The sequence below is a fragment of the Xenopus tropicalis genome, chromosome 7, assembly GCF_000004195.4.
Source record: "Xenopus tropicalis strain Nigerian chromosome 7, UCB_Xtro_10.0, whole genome shotgun sequence".
Classification (NCBI taxonomy): domain Eukaryota; kingdom Metazoa; phylum Chordata; class Amphibia; order Anura; family Pipidae; genus Xenopus; species Xenopus tropicalis.
The window spans coordinates 981,382-1,001,144 of NC_030683.2; the positions used below are offsets into that span (position 1 = coordinate 981,382).

Here is a 19,763-nt window from a genome sequence, read left to right on the forward strand (position 1 = left end):
GCTCCCCCCTGTACCCCCATCCCTCTCTCATTGTATTTGTCCTGCCGGTGCATAGACCCCTGCTGCCTGCCCTTAGCAACGGCATTAACGCCTCCGTCTGCTCTTAACCCTTTCATGTGCGGCTTGGGCAGCTTCTAATGATACAGTTGCCCTGGGAGGAGTAAAGGGGGGACTAAGGGACCAACGAAAGCCCAAGTTGGGGCAATGGCACCGGATGGTGGGGCAGATCTGGGCCTGGATGGGCAACCTGTAGATTTAGGGAGTGGCCTATTGCTCCACCAAGGGGAATGAGGGGTGAGTACCCCCAGTGTAGCGACTTGGGGTACAGGAGTGTCCCCCTGGAATGAAGCTGAGATCCCCAGCTGTGTAATATTTATTTATTGGTTCCTGGTACCCACTACCTGCCAGATCATGGCTGTGAGGGGCAGCACCCCATGCCAAGCTGTAAGGGGCACTGTCTGATTGGCACGGCAGGGGGTCCCCAATACAGGGCCCCAGGGGAGAGGAGCATCCCCCCATGTAACGGATTTGTTATTCAAGTTTTCTGTACTTCCCATTGTCAGTTCCATTAGCGGCCACTAGGTGGCGGCGCCCATTTCCCACCCCCCCCCTTTCCTTGTAACTAAAGGGCCCATTTTTTATTACTTGGGGCAATTGTTCTGGGCCAACTGTGTGTGGGGCCTGAATGAGCCCCTAACTGCCCTAGGGAGAGGGTTTGGTACTGAGCTCAGGGGGTATAAGGGGCAGTTTGTACTGAATGGTCGCAGCGCAGCCAATGCCCCAGTATGGGGCTCATTTACTAAAATTAGGCAGAAAACATGGGTTTGCCCTAAGCCGGGGGGGGGTACAGCTATTCCCTTACAGCCCAGTGGGGGCAGCAGGAGTAACCCCACAACTAGGGGTGCCAGGCCCCCCCATACACTGCCAGCTATGGGCCATATACAACTGCAGGGCGGCCAATCATTGACAGCGATGATGTCACAGTGCTTGCCCTTTGCCCCCAACACTCACTGACCCCTGACCCCTGGGGCCACAGTGGGAGACTCCGCCCCTAGCGTTATTTACAAGGTGATGTAGGAATTTGTTGCCCCCGGAAGGGGCTATTTATTGTTTTTCAGAATATAAAGGGGAAATTCACCCTCCAAACCCCTTTGTTTCACTGGGAGTCACTGACTCTCTAGCACATTTCCCAGCAGCACCTGCAGCCCCTGGAATAAGGGGCGGGGTTGGGAAGACTCTCAGCCAATCAGTGAGAGCCCCAGGGAGGGAATGGATGGGGAGTAAATCACTGATTATAATAAAGGGTAACAAGTCTCCAGACATTTCCCGTTACCCCATAATGGGCGGGGCTTGGGGCATCACAGGGACAGTGGGAGCCCAGATCAGGTGACACCAGAGAGGTTCCCCGGGTCGGACTTTGCACTTCTGTAAACATTTCTATCGACCCGATTGTTATCTGCAGATTTACCCTCCGCCTATTAACCCCCTGCATCCCGGCGCCCCTGCGCCTATTAACCCCCTGCATCCCGGCGCCACTGCGCCTATTAACCCCCTGCATCCCAGCACCCCTGCGCCTATTAACCCCCTGCATCCCAGCACCCCTGCGCCTATTAACCCCCTGCATCCCGGCGCCACTGCGCCTATTAACCCCCTGCATCCCGGCGCCGCTGCGCCTATTAACCCCCTGCATCCCGGCGCCGCTGCGCCTATTAACCCCCTGCATCCCGGCGCCGCTGCGCCTATTAACCCCCTGCATCCCGGCACCCCTGCGCCTATTAACCCCCTGCATCCCGGCGCCGCTGCGCCTATTAACCCCCTGCATCCCGGCGCCGCTGCGCCTATTAACCCCCTGCATTCCCGCGCCACTGCGCCTATAAAACCCCCTGCATCCCACACCCCTGCGCCTATTAACCCCCTGCATCCCAGCACCCCGGCCTATTAACCCCCTGCATCCCGCGCCGCTGCGCCTATTAACCCCCTGCATCCCGCGCCGCTGCGTCTATTAACCCCCTGCATCCGGGCGCCACTGCGCCTATTAACCACCTGCATCCCAGCACCCCTGCGCCTATTAACCCCCTGCATCCCAGCACCCCTGCGCCTATTAACCCCCTGCATCCCGGCGCCGCTGCGCCTATTAACCCCCTGCATCCCGGCGCCGCTGCGTCTATTAACCCCCTGCATCCCAGCACCCCTGCGCCTATTAACCCCCTGCATCCCGGCACCGCTGCGCCTATTAACCCCCTGCATCCCGGCGCCGCTGCGCCTATTAACCCCCAGCATCCCGCGCCATTAACTCCCTTCTTTTCCGCCGCTTGCTGTTCCTATTAACCCCCTGCATCCCAGCGCCGCTGCTCCTATAACCCCTGCATCCCGGCGCCCATTAACTCCTGCATCCCGCCCGCTGCGCCTATTAACCCCCTGCATCCCGGCGCCGCTGCTCCTATTAACCCCCTGCATCCGCGCCCATTAACTCCCTGCATCCCGGCGCCGCTGCCCTATTAACCCCCTGCATCCCCGCGCCGCTGCTCCTATTAACCCCCTGCAATCCCGGCGCCCATTAACTCCCTGCATCCGGCGCCGCTGCGCCTATTAACCCCTCATCCGGCGCCTATTAACCCCCTGCATCCCGGCGCCCATTAACTCCCTGCATCCCGGCGCCGCTGCGCCTATTAACCCCCTGCATCCCGGCGCCTATTAACCCCCTGCATCCCGGCGCCCATTAACTCCCTGCATCCCGGCGCTGCTGCGCCTATTAACCCCCTGCATCCCGGCGCCGCTGCGCCTATTAACCCCCTGCATCCCGGCGCCCATTAACTCCCTGCATCCCGGCGCTACTGTGCCTATTAAACCCCTGCATCCCGGCGCCGCTGCGCCTATTAACCCCCTGCATCCCGGCGCCCATTAACTCCCTGCATCCCGCCCCGCTGCGCCTATTAACCCCCTGCATCCCGGCGGCCCATTAACTCCCTGCATCCCGGCGCCGCTGCTGCCTATTAACCCCCTGCATCCCGGCGCCCATTAACTCCCTGCATCCCGGCGCTGCTGCGTCCTATTAACCCCCTGCATCCCGGCGCCGCTGCGCCTATTAACCCCCTGCATCCCGGCGCCCATTAACTCCCTGCATCCCGGCGCCCATTAACTCCCTGCATCCCGGCGCTGCTGCGCCTATTAACCCCCTGCATCCCGGCGCCGCTGCGCCTATTAACCCCCTGCATCCCGGCGCCGCTGCGCCTATAACTCCCTGCATCCCGGCGCGCTGCGCCTATTAACTCCCTGCATTCCCGCGACTGCGCCTATTAACCCCCTGCATCCCGGCGTCGCTGCGCCTATTAACCCCCTGCATCCCGGCGCCGCTGCTCCTTAACTCCCTGCATCCTGGCGCCGCTGCGCCTATTAACCCCCTGCATCCCTGCGCCCTGCGCCTATAACTTCCCTGCATCCCGGCGCCGCTGCGCCTATTAACTCCCTGCATCCCGGCGCCGCTGCGCCTATTAACTCCCTGCATCCCGCGCCCCGCGCGCCTATTAACTCCCTGCATCCCGGCAGCGTTGCGCCTATTAACCCCCTGCATCCCGGCGCCGCTGCGCCTATTAACTCCCTGCATCCCGGCGCCGCTGCGCCTATTAACTCCCTGAATCCCGGCGCCGCTGCGCCTATTAACTCCCTGCATCCCGGCGCCGCTGCGCCTATTAACTCCCTGCATCCCGGCGCCGCTGCGAATATTAACCCCCTGCATCCCGGCGCCGCTGCGCCTATTAACTCCCTGCATCCCGGTTCTGCTGCCAAAACCAGTTCCTGGGCCATTTGGGTTTCAGCCCAATAAATCTCTGTCCTGAACCAGAACCAAGTCAGCAAACTGCTCCCCGGGCCGGGGTGAGAGTATGGGGCAAGGCAGGGCTGAGGCAGGCGAAGGGCCACAAAGCAGGCACTGAGGGCCCCCATTTCTGAAGGTGCCCCCCAATCCCTGAGTAAACCTACACACAGTAAGTGGGGGTGTCTGGAGTAGAAATGGGGGTCACTGCCCTGCGGCTCATTGGTGGCCCCTCCCTGCTGGGCGCAATCGCGGAGGAGATAAGCGCAGGGTCCGGCCGCTATGGAAATATCTAGAAGATAAGAAATTTCCATTGTGTCTCAGAACCTGATTGGCTGCTGAGCGTATAATCATTAATCGATGGAAAAGGTTAATTTCCCTGAACCCCCAGAGAGTGACTAGAAATTAACCCTAAAGGTCCCCATACCTGGGCCGATTGTAGCTGCCGATATGGGTCCCTTGGACTGATTCGGCAGCTTATTGGCCCGTGTAGGGGCAGAAACTAGGGGCCTGAAATTGGGTAGGTATCGATCAGCCAGGTTAAAAGATTCAGTCGGATTGGGGACCCCATCGGCTTGTTGATGTGGCCCCCGAACTATTCAGGGGCTCTGCTAGAGACAGTAGGGGGGGATAGAGTCGGGGCAATTGGCCGGGCAGTATTCAGGGGCTCTGCTAGAGACTGTAGGGGGGATAGAGTCGGGGCAATTGGCCGGGTAGTATTCAGGGGCTCTGCTAGAGACTGTAGGGGGGGATAGAGTCGGGGCAATTGGCCGGGTAGTATTCAGGGGCTCTGCTAGAGACTGTAGGGGGGGAGAGTCGGGGCAATTGGCCGGGCAGTATTCAGGGTCTCTGCTAGAGACAGTAGTGGGGGATAGAGTCGGGGCAATTGCCGGGTAGTATTCAGGGGCTCTGCTAGAGACTGTAGGGGGGGATAGAGTCGGGGCAATTGGCCGGGCAGTATTTCAGGGCTCTGCTAGAGACTGTAGGGGGGACGAGTCGGGCAATTGCCGGGTAGTATTCAGGGGCTCTGCTAGAGACTGTAGGGGGGGATAGAGTCGGGGCAATTGGCCGGCAGTATTCAGGGCTCTGCTAGAGTACTGTAGGGGGGGATAGAGTCGGGGCAATTGGCCGGGCAGTATTCAGGGGCTCTGCTAGAGACTGTAGAGGGGATAGAGTCGGGGCAATTGACGGGGCAGTATTCGGGCTTTAGAGGGATAGAGTCGGGGGCAATTGGCCGGGCAGTATTCAGGGGCTCTGCTAAGGACTGTAGGGGGGATAGAGTCGGGGCAATTGCCGGGCACTATTCAGGGGCTCTGCTAGAGACTGTAGAGGGGATAGAGTCGGGGCAATTGGCCGGGCAGTATCAGGGGGCTCTGCTAGAGACTGTAGGGGGATAGAGTCGGGCCAATTGGCCGGGTAGTATTCAGGGGCTCTGCTAGAGACTGTAGGGGTGGGATAGAGTCGGGGCAATTGGCCGGGCAGTATTCAGGGCTCTGCTAGAGACTGTAGGGGGGATAGAGTCGGCAATTGGCCGGGCAGTATTCAGGGGCTCTGCTAGAGACTGTAGGGGGGATAGAGTCGGGCAATTGGCCGGGCAGTATTCAGGGGCTCTGCTAGAGACTGTAGGGGGGATAGAGTCGGGGCAATTGGCCGGGCAGTATTCAGGGGCTTTGCTAGAGACTGTAGGGGGGATAGAGTCGGGGCAATGGCGGCAGTATTCAGGGCTCTGCTAGAGACTGTAGGGGGGATAGAGTCGGGGCAATTGGCCGGCAGTATTCAGGGGCTCTGCTAGAGACTGTAGGGGGGATAGAGTCGGGGCAATTGGCCGGGCAGTATTCAGGGGCTCTGCTAGAGACTGTAGGGGGATAGAGTCGGGGCAATTGGCCGGCAGTATTCAGGGGCTCTGCTAGAGACTGTAGGGGATAGAGGTTGCAATTGGCCGGGCAGTATTCAGGGGCTCTGCTAGAGACTGTAGGGGTAGAGTCGGGGCAATTGGCCGGGCAGTATTCAGGGTTCTCTGCTAGAGATCTGTAGGGGGTGATAGAGTCGGGCAATTGGCCGGGCAGTATTCAGGGGCTCTCTAGAGACTGTAGGGGGGGATAGAGTCGGGGCAATTGGCCGGGCAGTATTCAGGGCTTCTGCTAGAGACTGTAGGGGGATAGAGTCGGGGCAATTTGGCTGGCAGTATTCAGGGTCTCTGCTAGAGACTGTAGGGGGATAAGAGTCGGGGCAATTGGCCGGGCAGTATTCAGGGGCTCTTAGAGACTGTAGGGGGGGATAGAGTCGGGGCAATTGCGGGCAGTATTCAGGGGCTCTGCTAGAGACTGTAGGGGGATAGAGTCGGGGCAATTGGCCGGGTAGTATTCAGGGGCTCTGCTAGAGACTGTAGGGGGGATAGAGTCGGGGCAATTGGCCGGGCAGTATTCAGGGGCTCTGCTAGAGACTGTAGGGGGGGATAGAGTCGGGGCAATTGCCGGGTAGTATTCAGGGGCTCTGCTAGAGACTGTAGGGGGGATAGAGTCGGGGCAATTGGCCGGGCAGTATTCAGGGCTCTGCTAGAGACTGTAGTGGGGATAGAGTCGGGGCAATTGGCCGGGTAGTATTCAGGCTCTGCTAGAGACTGTAGGGGGGGATAGAGTCGGGGCAATTGGCGCGGCAGTATTCAGGGGCTCTGCTAGAGACTGTAGGGGGGGGATAGAGTCGGGGCAATTGGCCGGGCAGTATTCAGGGGCTCTGCTAGAGACTGTAGGGATAGAGTCGGGGCAATTGGCCGGGCAGTATTCAGGGGCTCTGCTAGAGACTGTAGGGGGGATAGAGTCGGGGCAATTGGCCGGGCAGTATTCAGGGGCTCTGCTAGAGACTGTAGGGGGGATAGAGTCGGGGCAATTGGCCGGGCAGTATTCAGGGGCTCTGCTAGAGACTGTAGAGGGATAGAGTCGGGGCAATTGGCCGGGCAGTATTCAGGGGCTCTGCTAGAGACTGTAGGGTGGGATAGAGTCGGGGCAATTGGCCGGGCAGTATTCAGGGGCTCTGCTAGAGACTGTAGGGGGTGATAGAGTCGGGGCAATTGGCCGGGCAGGATTCAGGGGCTCTGCTAGAGACTGTAGGGGGGATAGAGTCGGGGCAATTGCCGGCAGTATTCAGGGGCTCTGCTAGAGACTGTAGGGGGGATAGAGTCGGGGCAATTGGCCGGGCAGTATTCAGGGGCTCTGCTAGAGACTGTAGGGGGGATAGAGTCGGGGCAATTGGCCGGGCAGTATTCAGGGGCTCTGCTAGAGACTGTAGGGGGGGATAGAGTCGGGGCAATTGGCCGGGCATATTCAGGGGCTCTGCTAGAGACTGAGGGGGGATAGAGTCGGGGCAATTGGCCGGCAGTATTCAGGGGCTCTGCTAGAGACTGTAGGGGGGATAGAGTCGGGGCAATTGGCCGGGCAGTATTCAGGGGCTCTGCTAGTAGACTGTGGGGGGGATAGAGTCGGGGCAATTGGCCGGGCAGTATTCAGGGGCTCTGCTAGAGACTGTAGGGGGGGATAGAGTTGGGGCAATTGGCCGGGCAGTATTCAGGGGCTCTGCTAGAGACTGTAGGGGGGGATAGAGTCGGGGCAATTGGCCGGGCAGTATTCAGGGTCTCTGCTAGAGACTGTAGGGGGGATAGAGTCGGGGCAATGGCCGGGGCAGTATTCAGGGGCTCTGCTAGAGACTGTAGGGGGGGATAGAGTCGGGGCAATTGGACGGGCAGTATTCAGGGGCTCTGCTAGAGACTGTAGGGGGGGATAGAGTCGGGGCAATTGGCCGGGCAGTATTCAGGGCTCTGTTAGAGACTGTAGGGGGAAAGTTCCGGGGCAATTGGCTGGGCAGTATTCAGGGGCTCTGCTAGAGACTGTAGGGGGGATAGAGTCGGGGCAATTGGCCGGGCAGTATTCAGGGCTCTGCTATAGACTGTATGAGGGGGGATAGAGTCGGGGCAATTGGCGGGCAGTATTCAGGGCTCTGCTAGAGACTGTAGGGGGGATTAAAGATCGGGGCAATTGGCCGGCAGTATTCAGGGCTCTGCTAGAGACTGTGGGGGATAGAGTCGGGGCAATTGGCCGGGCAGTATTCAGGGGCTCTGCTAGAGACTGTAGGGGGGATAGAGTCGGGCAATTGGCCGGGCAGTATTCAGGGGCTCTGCTAGAGACTGTAGGAGGGATAGAGTCGGGGCAATTGGCCGGGCAGTATTCAGGGGCTCTGCTAGAGACTGATGGGGGGATAGAGTCGGGGCAATTGGCCGGGCAGTATTCAGGGGCTCTGCTAGAGACTGTAGTGGGGATAGAGTCGGGGCAATTGGCCGGGCAGTATTCAGGGGCTCTGCTAGAGACTGTAGGGGATAGAGTCGGGGCAATTGGCCGGGCAGTATTCAGGGGCTCTGCTAGAGACTGTAGGGGGGGATAGAGTCGGGGCAATTGGCCGGGCAGTATTCAGGGGCTCTGCTAGAGACTGTAGGGGGATAGAGTCGGGGCAATTGGCTTGGGCAGTATTCAGGGCTCTGCTAGAGACTGTAGGGGGTCAAAGAGTCGGGGCAATTGGCGGCAGTATTCAGGGGCTCTGCTAGAGACTGTTAGGGGGATAGAGTCGGGGCAATGGCGGCAGTATTCAGGGGCTCTGCTAGAGACTGTAGGGGGAGAGTCGGGGCAATTGGCCGGGCAGTATTCAGGGGCTCTGCTAGAGACTGTAGGGGGATAGAGTCGGGGCAATTGGGCGGCGAGTATTCAGGGGCTCTGCTAGAAACTGTTAGGGGGGACAGAGTCGGGCAATTTGCCGGGCAGTATTCAGGGGCTCTGCTAGAGACTGTAGGGCTAGAGTCGGGGCAATTGGCCGGGCAGTATTCAGGGGCTCTGCTAGAGACTGTAGGGGATAGAGTCGGGCCAATTGGCCGGGCAGTATTCAGGGGCTCTGCTAGAGACTGTAGGGGGATAGAGTCGGGGCAATTGGCCGGAGTATTCAGGGGCTCTGCTAGAGACTGTAGGGAGGATAGAGTCGGGGCAATTGGCCGGGCAGTATTCAGGGGCTCTGCTAGAGACTGTGGGGGATAGAGTCGGGGCAATTGGCCAGGCAGTATTCAGGGGCTCTGCTAGAGACTGTAGGGGGGATAGAGTCGGGGCAATTGGCCGGGCAGTATTCAGGGGCTCTGCTAGAGACTGTAGGGGGGATAGAGTCGGGGCAATTGGCCGGGCAGTATTCAGGGTCTCTGCTAGAGACTGTAGGGGGGGATAGAGTCGGGGCAATTGGCCGGGCAGTATTCAGGGGCTCTGCTAGAGACTGTAGGGGGGATAGAGTCGGGGCAATTGGCCGGGCAGTATTCAGGGGCTCTGCTAGAGACTGTTAGGGGGGATAGAGTCGGGGCAATTGCGGGCAGTATTCAGGGGCTCTGCTAGAGACTCTAGGGATAGAGTCGGGGCAATTGGCCGGGCAGTATTCGAGGGCTCTGCTAGAGACTGTAGGGGGGGATAGAGTCGGGGCAATTGGCCGGGCAGTATTCAGGGCTCTGCTAGAGACTGTAGGGGGGGATAGAGTCGGGGCAATTGGCCGGGCAGTATTCAGGGGCTCTGCTAGAGACTGTAGGGGGGATAGAGTCGGGGCAATTGGCCGGGCAGTATTCAGGGCTCTGCTAGAGACTGTAGGGGGATAGAGTCGGGGCAATTGGCCGGGCAGTATTAGGGGCTCTGCTAGAGACTGTAGGGGGGATAGAGTCGGGGCAATTGGCCGGGCAGTATTCAGGGCTCTGCTAGAGACTGTAGGGGGAAGATCGGCAATTGGCCGGGCAGTATTCAGGGGCTCTGCTAGAGACTGTAGGGGGGATAGAGTCGGGGCAATTGGCCGGGAGTATTCAGGGCTCTGCTAGAGACTGTAGGGGGGGATAGAGTCGGGGCAATTGCGGAATATTTGGTCTCTGCTAGAGACTGTAGGGGGGATAGAGTCGGGGCAATTGGCGGGGATATTTGGGGTCTCTGCTAGAGACTGTAGGGGGGGATAGAGTCGGGGCAATTGGCCGGGGAGTATTTGGGGTCTCTGCTAGAGACTGTAGGGGGGGATAGAGTCGGGGCAATTGGCGGGGAGTATTTGGGGTCTCTGCTAGAGACTGTAGGGGGATTAGAGTCGGGGCAATTGGCCGGGAGTATTTGGTGTCTCTGCTAGAGACTGTAGGGGGGATAGAGTCGGGGCAATTGGCCCGGAGTATTTGGTCTCTGCTAGAGACTGTAGGGGGGGATAGAGTCGGGCATTGGCCGGTATTTGGGGTCTCTGCTAGAGACTGTAGGGGGGGATAGAGTCGGGGCAATTGGCCGGGGAGTATTTGGGGTCTCTGCTAGAGACTGTAGGGGGGGATAGAGTTGGGTTGAACGGAACCAGCACTTACTGAGTTCTTGTCATGTGATGTTTTGCTTCCCCAGACCCCTTGGGGCGGGACTTATTCCCAAGGGGAGGTGCCGCTTATTTCTTTTATAAAAGTGATCAAATCGCTCCCATTTCTGCCCCAATAAAACCCAGACACAAATCAAGTTTATTTAATACTGTCTCCCCTGAGAGACCCCCTTACTCTGGGTCACATGTCTCCTGAGGCCCCCCAGCCTTCTCCTTGCCTTATTTCTATGAGAAGCTGTTTGGCTCCCCAGGTTGCAGGGAGTTGCAGGGAGTTGCAGTTCTGTCGAGTCACGCCGGCTCCTAGGGACGTTGATGGGTTTTATTGCCTCTCGTTACGGAAATCTCACTTATAACGAGACAGTGACCTTGACTTGAGCTCGTTATCTCATTTCCTGGGGTAATTAATGGACTTTGCATAATGCTGAGACTGGGGAACAGGAAGCCGCTCAGGTTATTGCCCCACATGGAAAGCTGGTGGGACGGGGGGGCCCCTGGGAGGAGCCCAATCAGGGGGGCAGATAGTACAGATCTGGCCGTTAGCAACGCTGGGGGCCCTGGGGCCTAAATCTGAGGGGTGAATAGATACATTAGGGGGGCCCCTGGGAGGAGCCCAATCAGGGGGCAGATAGTACAGATATGGGCGTTAGCAACGCTGGGGGCCCTGGGGCCTAAATCTGAGGGGTGAATAGATACATTAGGGGGGCCCCTGGGAGGAGCCCAATCAGGGGGGCAGATAGTACAGATATGGCCGTTAGCAACGCTGGGGCCCTGGGGCATAAATCTGAGGGGTGAATAGATACATTAGGGGGGCCCCAGGAGGAGCCAATCAGGGGGGCAGATAGTACAGATATGGGCGTTAGCAACGCTGGGGGCCCTGGGGCCTAAATCTGAGGGGTGAATAGATACATTAGGGGGGCCCCGGGAGGAGCCCAATCAGGGGGGCAGATAGTACAGATATGGCCGTTAGCAACGCTGGGGGCCCTGGGGCCTAAATCTGAGGGGTGAATAGATACATTAGGGGGGCCCCCGGGAGGAGCCCAATCAGGGAGGGACATAGTACAGATATGGGCGTTAGCAACACGGGGGGCCCTGGGGCCTAAATCTGAGGGGTGAATAGATACATTAGGGGGGGCCAGCCTGTGGCCCTCCAGTTATTGTTCTACAACTCCCAGCATTGAACCCGTTGGATTCAAGAGTTCTGATTTCAGTTAAAGGGGAACTAAAATGTAGGTTTTAGTATCGTGTGAGTCGTTTCGCTTGGATACGTTGGCCTTGCATATCATCCTGAAGGTTTGTGTCCTGCTGGTTGCTAGGTAGAAAGAGCTAAGCAACCAGTAAGAAGTTCTACTGGGAGTCTCCATTTGGATTGTTATCATCTTTCTGCCAAAAAGTAAAACTGCCCCCAGTTTCCAAGCTACGCGATAACTTGCCCTTTAGAAACTCCCCCATCTCAGATATCAGACCTGCCCTATGTCACCGGGACGGACCCCCCCAGATTCTGTATCTTTGTACAGTGATATTAATGGGTACAACTTTCCCTTTACGGCTGTGGTACTGGGGGATATTTGCCCCCCATTGTTAATTCTCGGCTGCCACAAATCTACCTGAAATGCCTTAAAGTGAACTTCCATTGCCTCTGGGGCATTACCAGCGCTCTCTAAAGTGGCAGAATAACCCCCTCCTCCTGTGAATCTCTGCCCCATATAATACAGCTTAATACCCTGTTTGCCCCTGCAGCTCCTGCCTGGCATTGCCCGCTACAGCCAAGTTTATTGCCCATAAAGTAAACCCCAAACTCCCAGAAACTTGCTCCCCCACAGATGTCAGACTCACCGGACTGCGATCACCAGGCTGAGACCCTGATCCCTCTTTATAAACAGGAATGACATCAGCTCTCCCCCAAGTTATTGGTTCCATACGGACAGGGGGGGCAGTTCCCCTGACCCAGTGCTCTGTGCCCCCCATACACAGCCAAGTCATTAGAAACTCTCACTGCACCCCCACACCTGCCCCTAAGAGTCCTTTGTTTGGGATCATAATGTTGGGGGACAGGGAGTGTATGGATTGGGGTGCTAAGGCCCAGTCGGGGGGGCCCGGCCATTTGTCTCCCTCTCCAGCACTAAATAACAGCCCATTAGGTACCAGTGGGACTCAGGCCGCCCCAGTACCCCAGTACCCCAGTACGGCCCAGGCAGTAAGGGAATGAGGCTGCTGTACACTCAGGCATGGGAAGCAGCCGGCAGGGGCGGGGCCTAATTATTTCTGATATTTGCTGTTCAGCTCTGTGACTGGCTGGTTCCAGTAGGTACAAACACACCCTAGGAATGGCCTGAATCTGAGTGACGGACTGGGAGGGAGGAACAGTCTCTATCTGTCATATAGAGTGCTCCTTCCCCATTGCCACCGAGACAGCAGGGACACAGGTGCGCACAGGTAAAGAGACAGGCAGAGACAGAGAAACAGGCAGAGACAGGGTGACAGAGAAAGACACAGAGCAAGAGAGAGACACAGGCAGAGAGAGACAGAGCAAGAAAGAGAGACACAGATAGTGAGAGACGGAGCGAGAGAGACACAGATAGTGAGAGACAGAGCGAGAGACACAAATAGTGTGAGACAGAGCGAGAGAGAGACACAAATAGTGAGAGACAGAGCGAGAGAGAGACACAAATAGTGAGGACAGAGCGAGAGAGACACAGGTAGTGAGATATAAAGAGAGACAGAGCGAGAGAGAGACACAGATAGTGAGAGACAGAGCGAGAGAGACACAGGTAGTGAGAGACAGAGCTACAGAGACACAGATAGTGAGAGACAGAGATAGAGAGAGATAGAGAGAGACACAGATAGTGAGAGACAGCGCGAGAGAGACACAGATAGTGAGAGACAGCGCAAGAGAAAGAGACACAGATAGTGAGAGATAGAGAGAGACAGAGCGAGAGAGAAACAGGTAGTGAGAGACAGAGCGAGAGAGACACAGGTAGTGAGAGACAGAGCGAGAGACACAGGTAGTGAGAGACAGAGCTACAGAGACACAGATAGTGAGAGACAGAGATAGAGAGAGACAGAGATAGAGAGAGACACAGATAGTGAGAGACAGAGATAGAGAGAGACACAGGTAGTGAGAGACAGAGCTACAGAGAGACAGGCAGAACATTAGACAGGGAGTCACAGCAAGGCGCCAAAGTGATTCCTGGTTCCACTGAGAGACAGAGGGAAACAATGAACTGAATCTGTGGGGCCAGAACTTCCAGCAGAATGGACTTACCTGCCAGAACTTCCCAGAACCTGAGAGCATTGGGGGAGTGAGACCGACCCACCCAAGTGGCACAGACACTTACCTGCACATTCTCCTGTCATACCTGAGCCAGGTGAGTGAGCACTTGGATACTGGGGGAACAGGTGAAGGCCTGGGGGGTAGTACTTGCAGTAATCTGCCTCTCAGCACAGGAGGGAATATTAGGGGAATGGGGAGTGAGTGGGGGGGGATACTAGCGGAAGGCCTGTGGGGTAGTACTTGCAGTAATCTGCCTCTCAGCACAGGAGGGAATATTAGGGGAATGGGGAGTGAGTGGGGGGGATACTAGCGGAAGGCCTGGGGGTAGTACTTGCAGTAATCTGCCTCTCAGCACAGGAGGGGAATATTAGGGGAATGGGGGAGTGAGTGGGGGGATACTAGCGGAGGGTTGGGGGGTAGTACTTGCAGTAATCTGCCTCTCGGCACAGGAGGGAATATTAGGGGAAGGGGGGTGAGTGGGGGGATACTAGCGGAAGGGTTGGGGGTAGTACTTGCAGTAATCTGCCTCTCGGCACAGGAGGGAATATTAGGGGAAAAGGGGGTGAGTGGGGGATACTAGCGGAAGGGTTGGGGGGTAGTACTTTGCAGTAATCTGCCTCTCGGCACAGGAGGAATATTAGGGGAAAGGGGGTGAGTGGGGGGATACTAGCGGAAGGGTTGGGGGGTTAGTACTTGCAGTAATCTGCCTCTCGGCACAGGAGGGAATATTAGGGGAAAGGGGGGTGAGTGGGGGGGATACTAGCGGAAGGGTTGGGGGTAGTACTTGCAGTAATCTGCCCGCTCGGCACAGGAGGGAATATAGGGAAAGGGGGTGAGTGGGGGGATACTAGCGGAAGGGTTGGGGGGTAGTAACTTGCAGTAATCTGCCTCTCGGCACAGGAGGGAATATTAGGGGAAAGGGTGGTGAGTGGGGGATACTAGCGGAAGGATTGGGGGTAGTACATGCAGTAATCTGCCTCTCAGCACAGGAGGGAATATTAGGGAAAGGGGGGTGAGTGGGGGGGATTACTTAGCGGAAGGGTTGGGGGTAGTACTTGCAGTAATCTGCCTCTCGGCACAGGAGGGGAATATTAGGGGAAAGGGGGGTGAGTGGGGGGATACTAGCGGAAGGATTGGGGGGTAGTACTTGCAGTAATCTGCCTCTCGGCACAGGAGGGAATATTAGGGGAAAGGGGGGTGAGTGGGGGGGATACTAGCGGAAGGGTTGGGGGGTAGTACTTGCAGTAATCTGCCTCTCGGCACAGGAGGGAATATTAGGGGAAAGGGGGGTGAGTGGGGGGGATACTAGCGGAAGGGTTGGGGGGTAGTACTTGCAGTAATCTGCCTCTCGGCACAGGAGGGAATATTAGGGAATGGGGAGTGAGTGGGGGGGATACTAGCGGAAGGGTTGGGGGGTAGTACTTGCAGTAATCTGCCTCTCGGCACAGGAGGGAATATTAGGGGAAAGGGGGGTGAGTGGGGGGGATACTAGCGGAAGGCCTGTGGGGTAGTACTTGCAGTAATCTGCCTCTCAGCACAGGAGGGAATATTAGGGGAAAGGGGGGTGAGTGGGGGGGATACTAGCGGAAGGGTTGGGGGGTAGCGTGAAGAGACTGAGTGGCCTTGGTTGGAGTTTCAGGATTAATCTGTACATAGCACTATGGCAGCTCCTCGCCCCCGGAGCTTACACTCTCAGTACCCCGGGGTCACATGATATCCCAAGGCCACAAGGAAATGCAGGCACAGGAATCGCTGAGTCACAGTCACATGATTTATCCCTAGAGGCGCTAGATGACTGGATTGGGGGGAGGAGCAGCCACTGGGGGGGGGGGTCCTTGGTCTATTATACTGGGGTCCCAGCGAGGGGCACCTATAGGCCAATGTCACGGCTGCACCCTAATGGGGCCCTGAAATCTGCTGCGGGTCTCACTAGCCGGGGGTCCCCCTGCACCGCCAGAAAATCTCATCCAATCAGATCTGCTCTTTCTATGTTCAGTCTGTTAGATCTGTCAGATGTAACGGGGCCCGTATGTGGCGCAATAGGGTGGGCCCATGTAGGGGGCACAGTCACTGGGTCACAATATCACCCCCCCCAGTGCCCCCCTGATTTCCCTCTGCTTCCCCCCCAGGCATCATGGTGTCCCAGATGGTGATAAGGGGGATCCACCGTACAGCGATGACCTTCGGGATGGCCTTCCTGCTGGGGGGGGTGGTGCTGCTGACCATCTCGGGCGGGATGTTCATTTTGGGGGCCTGTTTCCTGGGGTTCGGCAGTCTGGTCGTCATTGTCTCTTTCCTGGTGACGGTGTCGGCGTGTGTGCGCAAGCGCCGGAGCGAGGGGGGGGAGAGCGGCGCCGAGGCTGAAATCCGGGGCCCAGCGGCGACCCAGAGACAGACAGAAGTGTAAGTACTGCCCCCCTACCTACCCCCCAGCTACTTACCCCCATCCCCTTATATTCTGCCTCCTCCCCTTATATTCTCCCCCCCGTCCCCTTATATTCTCCCCCGTCCCCTTATATTCCCCCCCGTCCCCTTATATTCCCCCCCGTCCCTTCCCCCCCGTCCCCATATATTCTTACCCCCCGTCCCCCTATATTCTTACCCCCATCCCCCTATATTCTTACCCCCGTCCCCCTATATTCTCCCCCCTTACATTCTCCCCCCGTCGCCATATATACCCCCCCGTCCCCTTATATTCTTCCCCCCGTCCCCATATATTCCCCCCCCCCTTACATTCTCCCCCCGTCCCCATATATTCCCCCCCGTCCCCTTATATTCTTCCCCCCGTCCCCTATATTCTCCCCCCCTTACATTCTCCCCCCGTCCCCCTATATTCCCCCCCGACCCCTTATATTCTTCCCCCCGTCCCCCTATATTCTCCCCCCCTTACATTCTCCCCCCGTCGCCATATATACCCCCCCGTCCCCTTATATTCTTCCCCCCGTCCCCATATATTCCCCCCCCCCTTACATTCTCCCCCCGTCCCCATATATTCCCCCCCGTCCCCTTATATTCTTCCCCCCGTCCCCCTATATTCTCCCCCCCTTACATTCTCCCCCCGTCCCCCTATATTCCCCCCCGTCCCCTTATATTCTTCCCCCCGTCCCCCTATATTCTCCCCCCCTTACATTCTCCCCCCGTCCCCATATATTCCCCCCCGTCCCCTTATATTCTTCCCCCCGTTCCCCTATATTCTCCCCCCCGTCCCCTTATATTCTCCCCCCCGTCCCCTTATATTCTCCCCCATCCCCATATATTCCCCCCGTCCCCATATATTCTCCCCCCCTTACATTCTCCCCCCGTCCCCATATATTCCCCCCCGTCCCCATATATTCTCCCCCCCTTACATTCTCCCCCCGTCCCCATATATTCCCCCCCGTCCCCTTATATTCTTCCCCCCGTCCCCCTATATTCTTCCCCCCGTCCCCTTATATTCTCCCCCCCTTACATTCTCCCCCCGTCCCCATATATTCCCCCCCGTCCCCTTATATTCTTCCCCCCGTCCCCCTATATTCTTCCCCCCGTCCCCATATATTCCCCCCCCGTCCCCATATATTCTCCCCCCCTTACATTCTCCCCCCGTCCCCATATATTCCCCCCCCCTTATATTCTTCCCCCCATCCCCATATATTCCCCCCCGATCCCCTTTATTCTTCCCCCCCGTCCCCCTATATTCCCCCCCGACCCCATACTTCTCCCCCTGTCCCCATATATTCCCCCCCGTCCCCCTATATTCTTCCCCCGTCCCCTTATATTCCCCCCCGTCCCCTTATATTCTCCCCCCCGTCCCCTTACTTCTCCCCCCGTCCCCATATATTCCCCCCCGTCCCCCTATATTCTTCCCCCGTCCCCTTATATTCCCCCCCGTTCCCATATTTTCCCCCCCACCCCCACATATTCGCTCACTTTCCCCCCCCCCCCTTTGTTTCCAGGGACGTGGCCCAGTACGATGCCCCCCGGTATGAGGATGTGATGGTTCAGGGCCCTGCGACTGTTTGGACAGTGACAATTGGGCCGGTGCCGGATAGCGAGCCCCCCCCATACAGCGCTATCGCCAGTGGGAAGGTGGGACCCATTGGCCCAATAGGAGTGCAGCGCCCCACCCTGCTGCGCATCAGCTCCGACATCCATGAGTTTAAGAACTCGGGCGCTATCCTGGAGGAACGTTGGCCGGAGCCCCTCACCCCCCCACCCGACTACAGCGACTCAGAGATACAGTGGGAGGAGGACTTTCAGCAAGTGACCAATGAACGGAGAGCAAGCTCTGCAGGACAGGGGGAAAGTCAGATGTGATTGGGCATGTGCTCTGCAAGAAAGAGCCAAGGGACAATGCTCTGCAAGACTGGCCAAGGGACAATGCTCTGCAGGACTGGCCAAGGGACAATGCTCTGCAGGACTGGCCAAGGGACAATGCTCTGCAGGACTGGCCAAGGGACAATGCTCTGCAGGACTGGCCAAGGGACAATGCTCTGCAGGACTGGCCAAGGGACAATGCTCTGCAGGACTGGCCAATGCTCTGCAGGACTGGCCAATGCTCTGCAGGACTGGCCAATGCTCTGCAGGACTGGCCAATGCTCTGCAGGACTGGCCAATGCTCTGCAGGACTGGCCAATGCTCTGCAGGACTGGCCAATGCTCTGCAGGACTGGCCAATGCACTTCAGGACTGGCCAATGCTCTTCAGGACTGGCCAAGGGTCAATGCTCTGCAGACTGGCCAATGCTCTTCAGGACTGGCCAAGGGACAATGCTCTGCAGACTGGCCAATGCTCTTCAGGACTGGCCAAGGGACAATGCTCTGCAGGACCGGGCCCAGCCACAGACAGGGTGGCACCTATGGATAAGCAGAAGGCTCTGCAACATGGGCAAAGCTCTGCCCAGGACTATAGATTAACCCCTTAGTAGCCAGAGGGCAGGGCTGCTACATGAGTGCTGCCAATCTGTGGGGGTCTCATTGGCACAGATATAAGGGGGACCCAAAGATTTGCTTTTCCAACTCTTGGACTTGGGCAGCACTTCAATATTAACCCTTGAATAACCGATCAGCGAACAGATTTCATAATGCTGCTCTACTTTGCACTGAACACGTTTACAATATGGCAGATGGGGGGCCCCGGGGGGGGCGGGTTTATACTGTGAGCTTTCTAGGCTGCTGCGTCACTGGCAGGGACTCATAATTCGGGGTACAGTGATTAAGGGGTTAAATGTATGCAATGGTACAGCCTGGGGGCCAATCAGGGAATGTCAGAAAGGGATGGGGGGGGGCATATTATTTATTACAATAAAAAATCCAAATGGTTCTTGTAGGTCCAGACTTTTAACCCTTTTTTATATTTATTTTCCTGTTTCCCTTTTCGTAACGGTACAGAGAAGCCGCACAATAGGAGCCCAGGAGTAGCCGCACAATAGGAGCCCAGGAGTAGCCGCACAATAGGAGCCCAGGAGTAGCCGCACAATAGGAGCCCAGGAGTAGCCGCACAATAGGAGCCCAGGAGTAGCCGCACAATAGGAGCCCAGGAGTAGCCGCACAATAGGAGCCCAGGAGTAGCCGCACAATAGGAGCCCAGGAGTAGCCGCACAATAGGAGCCAGGAGTAGCCGCACAATAGGAGCCCAGGAGTAGCCGCTCAATAGGAGCCCAGGAGTAGCCGCACAATAGGAGCCCAGGAGTAGCCGCACAATAGGAGCCCAGGAGAAGCCAATTCCGCTTTTATTCACACGCCCTAACGACTTCTCCTTCTTTCCTCGTTAATGGCTTCTAATTGCATAGGGAGCAGAAAGGGAAAGTGCCACTCACTGGCAAGGAGAGGGTTACAGGGGCAGTACAGACTTTTTACCTCTTGTTATTTCTGCCACTAAACAAGAACATGAAGCCAGTTTCCCTTTAGCACGTCCTGTCCTCGCCCCAAAGAACCAGTCCACTGAGAAGCCCCTGATAATGAGCTGCTCACAGGCTGCAGCTTAGAGTAGGGAGGGGTTTGTTTGTACAGAGGCAGATAGAGCAGTTGGTTCAGCACTCCCTGTTTATAAAGGAGGGGAGTTCAGTCACATTAGTGCTTTATAATGACAGGAAAATGGGAAATCATTTAACGCACAACATTTACAATGGGCTCATTTTTAGCGTTTCAGGTGCGTACTGTCCCTTTAAATTGGTGTCACATGGTACCAGATGGGAACAACTGATAAGCCTCATTCTGATTGGCTGCTCTGACAGAAGTGCACTTACCTGTCCGGATGCCAAAGGGACACAAAGTTCCCCGCTCCCTGCCCGGAAGCCCTACCCGCA

The 19,763-nt window shown here is 57.2% G+C and overlaps 1 protein-coding gene across 1 annotated transcript; it reads left to right on the forward strand.

Moving 5' to 3' along the window:
- Positions 1-13,289: 13,289 nt before the first annotated feature.
- Positions 13,290-18,776, forward strand: LOC101732043. The gene is made up of 3 exons (XM_031905659.1): positions 13,290-13,575; positions 15,611-15,884; positions 17,414-18,776. Exons 2-3 carry the CDS (start codon positions 15,616-15,618, stop codon positions 17,772-17,774), a joined length of 630 nt encoding a protein of 209 aa, XP_031761519.1. The 5' UTR covers positions 13,290-13,575; positions 15,611-15,615; the 3' UTR covers positions 17,775-18,776.
- The last annotated feature ends 987 nt before the right edge of the window (positions 18,777-19,763 follow it).